The sequence below is a fragment of the Nicotiana tomentosiformis genome, chromosome 9, assembly GCF_000390325.3.
Source record: "Nicotiana tomentosiformis chromosome 9, ASM39032v3, whole genome shotgun sequence".
Lineage (NCBI taxonomy): Eukaryota > Viridiplantae > Streptophyta > Magnoliopsida > Solanales > Solanaceae > Nicotiana > Nicotiana tomentosiformis.
Genome location: NC_090820.1, coordinates 13,467,080 through 13,475,863, shown reverse-complemented (window position 1 = coordinate 13,475,863; position 8,784 = coordinate 13,467,080). Strand labels below are relative to the sequence as shown.

General features: G+C 36.3%; 1 protein-coding gene across 1 annotated transcript; it reads right to left on the bottom strand.

Annotated features, from left to right (window-relative positions):
• Positions 1 to 1,080: 1,080 nt before the first annotated feature.
• Positions 1,081 to 8,159, bottom strand: LOC104119777 (uncharacterized). Its single transcript, XM_009631357.4, has 11 exons — positions 7,934 to 8,159; positions 6,904 to 7,066; positions 6,275 to 6,668; positions 6,017 to 6,168; positions 4,999 to 5,202; positions 4,767 to 4,934; positions 4,062 to 4,439; positions 3,367 to 3,446; positions 2,884 to 3,247; positions 2,340 to 2,552; positions 1,081 to 1,713 (listed from the first exon to the last, which is right to left on the bottom strand). The coding sequence occupies exons 2-11, from the start codon at positions 6,946 to 6,948 to the stop codon at positions 1,381 to 1,383; spliced, it is 2,331 nt and encodes a 776-aa protein (XP_009629652.1). The 5' UTR covers positions 6,949 to 7,066; positions 7,934 to 8,159; the 3' UTR covers positions 1,081 to 1,380.
• Positions 8,160 to 8,784: the final 625 nt, after the last annotated feature.

The window sequence follows — 8,784 nt, the reverse complement described above, 5'->3', positions numbered from 1 at the left end:
ATATTAATAGTCAGTAGTTAACTGATCACTGATTACTATAAATCTAAATTTCTTCGTAGCAATTTAGACTGACTACATAAAATATTTCAATCGATTTCTTGCAATATAGTCTTGAAAACAGCTCTTGTACACAAGTTATACAGTCTTGAAAGTTAATCTACCATAATCGACTCTTTGCAATATTACAATACACATTTGATCCAATTGGGACTGAATATTTATCATTTTTAATCTGCAAAAACAAATTAAATTTTAACAGTTGGCTTTAGGAGTATAAAACCAATATGCATAGAAGAATAGAATATATTGATTCAGTATCGGAGTTTCCTATTTAACTTTTGAATCGTATAGCCAGCAATTCATTCCTATTCAAATTTATAATCTAAGTCATGATGTTTGCTCCTTTCATATCGATAATTTTTTTTAAAGGACTTTATTTGATTATGAAATATTGGTTATATTTATCTAATAGGAAATTAGCTTTTGAGAAAATATTACACTTGGAATGACCTGTTTCGTGATCAAATAGACGTGTTAGAAGTTAGAACTAGAATAACGAAACTCGAGATATCTAGAAACATTCAACAATATGTTATCGTAGTGGTGCAAGAAAGAATGTACTACCAAGTCCATGCATGTATATGAATTTTGTTTGCACCAAATATCATTACATTTGCTCAAGCGAAAGTAGTTAAGTATCTATTAAACTACGACGATACTTTTGATTATTGACAATGATCTATCATTCCAACAGGAAGAACTTGAAAATCAAAGGCATATGATCTATTTAGAAAAATATACAATTAGTTCTAAGCAACAACTTACACACAGAGGCGGATGCAATGTATTGACACCAGATTGAACTGAACTCAGTACTTTTGACGTGGAGTATAAATTTATGTGTAAAAGTTTACTAATCTTGTAATTATGAAAAATTTCCTAAAATAAGGTTGGCTTGGGCTAAGCCATGTTGATTATACTCGAGGGGGAAAAAATGTATGAACAAGATCGACAGGATAATCTCTAAAAACATGTATTACATGCTTAAACATTACTATATGTACTCGACAATGTGGACGATGAACAACAAAATAAGCACCATATATTATAACTCCAATGCAATAGTAGGCCCTCTTATTGTCATTTCCTATGGCTACTCTTCTGCGAGGCTTTAACCATATCGTTTCCATTTCCTTTCCGCGATAAAAAATTCCAATGAATTTACATTTCCAGGATTAAAACCAAATTACAATCACGCAAGAATATTGATAGAGAGAGTATGATTACTCGCTCGCTACCTCATTTACAAACACAATCTACACCGACATGTGGATAACAAATTTATATCCAGGGTACAGATATCATACATCTAATGTGTTGTCAGTCGAGCTGTTTAGTCCAGTCAAAAGGCTGCCAATCTCGAATAAAACTAGCAACAGCTTGTCTCTGTGTCTCCACTGATTCACGCTTCCGACGCTGCTGATGCATGTCTTCAGGTGGCAACTTCAACATTCCTCTTACCACATTGAGGCCAAAGCTGCTATTGAACTGTGTCTCATCGTCAATTACATGAACGAACCCCTTGTTTAAGCCAAATTCAACGTGGAAGTACGGAAAATCCTTAGGAATTGAGGACCGCAACCCTTTCACACTTGTATCTATGAGCTTCTTAGCATTGTGTTGACTCCATTCATCTTCTGCTTCATCAATCGCCTACAGTGAATATTTGTTAAAAGCAAGTGTAGAAAAGAACACTACTACAATGACATTGCAACAAATAGGGCATAGAAGAAAGGGAAAAGCACAAGTATGAGCGTGAATGGAAGCGCAACCACGAGTACCTCTAGTACTCTATGCGTAACCACGAGTATCTCTAGCCAATCTTCATTATTAGCAAGAAACAAATCCTAAGCGACTTGATTCTGAATATCCAACGGGTCTAATATTAAGAGCCAAAAGACAGTTCTATGCTTTCTTTCACATCGATACATAAGCATTTAGCTAAAAAGAAGCGATGCAATTGTGAACATTAGCTTCCACCAAATAAGCCAAGTACATCCTATGACTTGTTAAGAGTAGAAGACCAAGAAGTGAGACTTACTAGCACTAATCCTAACGACATTTCATATTTCACAGTTTCCGACCACTTTCTAATCATATTGACTAAAAGCCAATTGGTAATCTTCAGATGCTTTGTCAAAAACCCCTTCATATCACAATTAGGAAGTCCAGGCAATTTCTAGATCCCAACAGAGAAATCCCAACTCATTCCAAACCAAAACTTGATAGACAGTAGCTAAAATAATAAAATGGCCAACTTATAGGATGGTTTTGCAAACCTTCTTAAAGTACAGAGGTCCCTGCTTCGCAACTTCCTTGGGCATAGGAATGCACTCGATCAAACAATGCCGCTTTTGCCGGGCCAAACCCATCACAGTCTCGAGAAAAATAAGATCCTTCTCCTGCTTTGCAAACATCATTATGAGGCATTTCTTGAAATTCCTAAACTCCTCCCAGACATTATCATCCAAAGATCTTGTAGCTGATTCATGCTGTTCAGAGAGCAAGCAAAGGTCATTATGACAAAAAACAAAGAATTGGGAGCAAAGATAGTGATATAACAAGAATTTTGGCAGCAACAGTGTCCTGACGTATCTACCACAACAGAAAATATTTTCTTCTGATGTAAATGATTTCTTGAAATGCAGTAACACGGACAAATAAGAACAGGGATCTCCGTATTGCTAATACGACATTTTACCCAAGTTGATCTAGCACACTAAAGATTATTTCTTCAAAATTCAATTAGTTGGCTAATTATACACAATAATGAACGAAAAAGATAACATACAAATGTATGACCAGAGAAGGGCTCAAAGTCACCTGCATTGTCAAGATGCAGCAATGACCTGGGACAATCGGCTGCCAAACTGGCAGTGATAAGTAAGTGAAATTTGCAATGGCAACCACCAAGTGCTTTGGTCTTGTTGGATTCTCAAAGCAGAATTGGCATCTCTCTTGCTGAGTCAAAACGCGCCTTGCATGATGAGCTACCTCAAGAGATTTCTGATTCTCCATTCCTACTTTTTTCCGGGACTTCCTCCTCGGCCCATCATCATAATCATACTCATCATCTGCCTGACCATACGTACTATATTGTTTGTTTTGCGCTATCTTCTGAGCAAGATGCATATCAGCATCCTCCATTTTCTTATTTTGCCGAGCAGATAGGTCATGCATCACATATCTAAATAAAGGATAAGAGCCAGCAGATTCAGTATGCTGGTAGGCATTGAGATCAAAAAGATAAAAAGAACCATTCATCAAGTCAAGAAAGCCACAACTGACGATTCAGATCCAAAATACCTGCTTGTGCTCCCATGAATCGGTGGTCTGCTCGACACATCATTAGCAGTTTGTTTCATTTTCATCTCCTCTGCTTCTTTCTGAAAAGAGAAAGTGATACACTATAAGTTGAATACAATCATGGAGCCTACACAGTCAGCTCGAGACTAAGAGTCATTAAGTCTTATAATAAACCTCCCCCTATTAATTTGCTTACAGAAACAAGAAGCTGCCCAACATGGAGATGCTTTAACAATGTCACTAGTTTCGAGAAAGCGGGAAAGAAAGAAATTTAGAGACTGATCTAGCCATCAATTTAGAATAAAACAATACTAGCTAAGAAAATAATATCTAGGAAAGATGAATCATTTTGGCACCTATGACCAATAGATAAAGCAGATGACACATTACAAACTATTGGTACGTTTTAAAAAGCCTGCAACATCAAATATCAGTGATGTTACTTGAAATACATATGGTCTTGACTGTCAATTTAGAATAAAAAGGATACTAGCTAAGAGAACAAGATCTAGGATAGATGAATCAATTTGGAACCTACGACAAATAGATAAAGCAGATGACACGATACAAACTATCGATGTGTTTTAAAAGGCCTGCAACATCAAATATCAGTGATGTTACTTGAAATAAAATGGTCTTGACAAACCGTCGTGCTAATTTGAATAATATACAAAAGAGAATGAATTATTGCTCACCAGAAGTTTTTCTGCTTCATCATGCATCCCTCTCATGCGAAGCTGCATCACTTTTGCAGCTAATTGATTTGCAGTCAAGGCTGGTTTGATATTTGTTCCATCTTCACTTGTTTTCTCATATACTGGTAAATCTGGTTTTGATTCCGAGACTCCTGACCTTGGATTTGAAGAATCACGAGCAAGACTGGGATCACCACTCTTTTCATGCATAAATTCACGCATAAAATTTCCGTCGTTGGAAAATTTATTTACACTAGAAATTGCAGTGGCAATAAGCCCCGCATCCGCATTGGATATATTTTGATTTTTCTCTTTGCGCCATGATAAAGAATCTTTAGAGTTGGGCATTCGCATTTTAGAATGACCAGAGGATGTGTCCTGCAAACACATGTTTATGAGACAACTAACACCAATAAAACACAGCACAAAAATAGCCAAATTGTCATTTCCCCTTACTAAAGGAAACTACACCACTTTCCTTCTATATTTAATAGGAGCAAGGCACAGATTCTTAGAAATGAGACTACTGCATAATTGTTTAAAAAAAGCCAAAATTACTTTAACAAAAACTTGATATTCAGAAGTTACTCCATCAAGAACTAATATTACAAATGTACAAGCGTAAACTGTAAAGAGAAACCAAAGAAATACAAAGCAACTAACTGTCGTCTTATAGTAAATTCACCGGCTCTCATTTGACATTACCTTTTTAGCATAAGTCTGATTTCTTTTGTCTGCAACAGCTTCTTTGTCATCCATTACCCCTCGCCTCCTATCGTTGATAGCATGTAGATGAGCACGGGTAGGTGCAGCTTTACCAGAGGCCACAGAAACAGCAAGCTGACTAAGTGAGCCCCAGCGTTCTGCTGCCACCTGTAACTGTAAAAGTTAGAAAGTGACTGCAATAGAAGTGCAAGACAAACACTGAAATGCCAACCTCATCAAGCTTCCGTCCTTCACGATCTGCTTGTTCTTGAGCTCGTCTCAAGGCTTTGAGCCTCCAACTTGCACCTCCATCACCAATAACAGCAGTAGACAGAAGTTGGCTACCACCAGTATTTGTTCCTTTTGAATCATCAGGATAACCACCTCCACCATCCTTCAAATATGGGTTCAGTTCTCTGGGATTTACTTTTGGCACCTAAAACAAGAAACATATGGATGTCAGTCTGGTCCCAATACATAACAATATCAAGCAGTGCGCCAAGATTACCCTTGCTTCATATCCCCTCAATGAATTGAAATGAGTAACAGTACTGGGAATAATAAAGATTCAGGATGGTCACTCACTATGCAATCAAAATAAATCTTGTGATACGTTGGAATAAAGACATAAATACAAGGGAGAAGGTCCAGATTTACCCTTGTACTTTGCGAAAAAAGTCTAGATTTACTCTCCGTTAGAAGTTTGCCTCAATTAAGCCCTTAGTCGTTACACTTCTGGGCTAAATATACCCCTATTGAGTAACAGACCCTTGTTTTAAATTAATTAATCTCTAATCAATCTGATTTAACTCCAATGACTGCCATGCGGCTTAATTTTTAGGTCTGTTAGTCAATAGGGGTATATTTAGCCCAAAAGTGTAACGGCAAGGGCTTAATTGAGCCAAACTTCTAAAGGAGTGTAAATCTAGACCTTCTCGCAAAGTACAGGGGTAAATCTGGACATTTTCCCTAATACAATTAACAAACAAATGGAAGAATTGTGGAAGACTGGGGAAAAAGCAACTCTAGCATTACAGTTTTTTCAATGTGAACACTATATGACATGTCAACCAGCTCTAGCTCTTGCATCCTTAACATAAACAGACTGATTAAAGCAAATTACATATAAAACAGAGGGCATAAGGCTTGATAAGCAAGCCCGCATTATTGTCCCACTATAAGATATGATAAAATGGAAAGAGACTAGCATTCGAAGTGGCACAAGGATATAACATCAATTAAAAATATACCTCTTCGGCTGGAGTCTCCTCGGCTGAACAGTTAGAAGCTGGTTCGGGAATCTTATCCACATTGTCTTTTGGCCGCAGCATCCAATCCAACCCAATTTCTCTTCTCACAAGTTCATGATCATTACGCGACTTAGATCCACCAGTGTCATTATCTTAAAATTCCACCAAAGGAAAATAACGCAATAAATTACTCCATCAGTTAATCTTGGGGAAAGGGCTATTCGTAATTAAGTGGATAATAACTGAATTTATGCTTACCAAGCAAGTTATCTTCCAGTTCATCATCCTCGCTCCGAATTTGTCTATCTTTCTTACTTCTTTTCCTTTTTTCACTTTCAGACTCAGATGAAGATCTTCTGCTTCTTTCTTTACTTTTTCCATCCTTGCTTCTTCTCTTCTTACTTGTCTTCCTACTACTACTCTTTCTCTCATAATCAGAAGAACTCTCAATCCCACTTCCATCTGAATACGAGGACAAATCGTCATCTGAGGCATACCATTTCTTTTTCTTTGACCTCGCTCTTATTTTTTCAAGGTCGTCATCTTCTGAACTAGTGGAACGAAATTTTTTCTTTTTCTTTCTCTCCCTTTCCTTCTTATGACCAGATTTCCTCCTCTGTTTTCGAGAATCATCCAAGCTTTCATCCTTTGCCTAACACAAAATTAGTAGCGAGCATCAGAGGCATGTAACTTTCTCATACACTACCAAAGAACCCAAAAAGAAAAAGGTTAAAATGTTATCCACCCAAACGAAAAAGAAAACCTTCAAGAAAAACATTCACAACAATCACAAAAAAGAAGAGAATTTATCTTAACACCAAAACGATTCATGCTACTTCATCATTATGGAATACTACCCTGTGATGACAAAATGTCAGTAGCCTCACCTTTTCTACCTGCTCACGTGGTACGAACTTCAATCCCGAAAGCATGCTCTTTGTTTGTCACCTTAACACCAAGTTCCGTAGAATTTTACCTTTTCAAACACTATCCTGGAGCCTGCGTGAACGCGGGATGCCTTGTGCACCGGCCGGCTCTTTAAACACTATCCTGGAAATCAAGATCAAAATATAACAAATTAGAGTAGTTGCGTGATTGCAACTTGCAAAAGATTATAAGAGTAACTTTTACTAATATATACACAGTAAAAGGTTAATGTTGGAGGGGTTACAACCAGAATACAATAACCAGCACACGCGGAGGTGGATACAATGTATTAATACTGGGTTCATTGAACCCAGTATTTCTAACGCGAAGCATAAATTTATGTGTAATTCTCACTAAAAGTACAATATATTGTAGGTATGAACCCATAACTTTAAAACTACAATGGGTTCAATGCTAAGAATCTTCAAGGTTGAACCCATAGAACTTAAATCCTGGATTCACCTCTGAGCACATATTATGTAATTTGCTAATGAAGGCAATCATGGCACTGGTTCATAGACAGATTACTTCAATGACAGTAGTGTCCGGGCCAGCTTCTACTCCAAGAACTGAAAACTCACAGAGCACTGTAATGCGTACAATCATAATTTTGGATTTAATAAATAAACCTTTTGGAGCCAAATACACATGGGAACCGGATTTGAAAATGCAAATCAACTTGTAAGATAAAGCAAAGACCTATGTAAAGAGCAAATTTGGGGCTTAGCATAAATAAAGCATCACAACCTAATTTAGAACACCAAATTTCATACTACTAGGTACGTTAATTAGTTCCTACTTTTCCTAATTAATTCAAAATAGAGATTAAGTTCTTTTACTGGTGAGAGAAAGAGATGATAAACTAAAAATCGAAAAATTAAAATTTAGAATAAACTGTTTTCACAATTCACAATTTTATTGTGCACTTCAAATTTTTCACTTAAGAATTGAGCTATCTGAAGGAGAGATAGAGGGAAAGATGAAACTTACGACTGAATTTAGCCAGAGTGCTGTTGCAGACGGCGGAGAGCGGTGGCGATTCGAATGACTTCGGCGAAGAACAAATCGGCGATCGGTTGACGGGCGATCGAATGGCATATGATTTTGTTGGGCCTAAGTAGATTTTTTTCACCGCCTTACGTGGTCCAAACTTTACTTTGATGGGCTGCTTTTTCGGCCCAATAAATGGGCTCTCAATGCCGATGGACTTTGCTCTCCTATTTCCTCGTAGAAATGACACCAGATAGCCACTTTAAAGGGAGGCTATTAAGGAATTAGCCAAAGTCTTCTGAAATTTAGTTTATCATTTCAATTTTTCATGACTCAAATATACTGGTTTGTCCTGAAATTAAAATTTTTAATTTAAATTTTCATGACAAAATAAATACTGGCATATTTCTAAATAACAGCCTTAAGAATGGCTATTTGTGCACTTTCTCCTATTTCCTTATGAGTCGTTTGGTTCACTTACTAATTTTGTGAGAATTATAATACAGTAATTTTTTTATGTAATGATTAATAATAAAATAATAATTTTGTGGTAATTATTATTAATAATAATAATAATAAAAGAATAATAATATTGTACATAAATACTTACTTCAAAAAGTATATTTTTAGTTTTAAATAGCTAACTCCTCTTCATTGGTACAAGATCTTTATAAAAATATTTTTTCTATTCATATTGTAAGTGAACATTAGGAGATTATTTCATCTTAATAACATGTTAAGTCAACAAGTCATACTTAGGTAATGATAAAATGAAAAAATAAATTGCTGATTAAAATAGTATTTCATGGCCAATTACGAGCGGTTCAACTTATTTCCGGTATCTTTGTGTT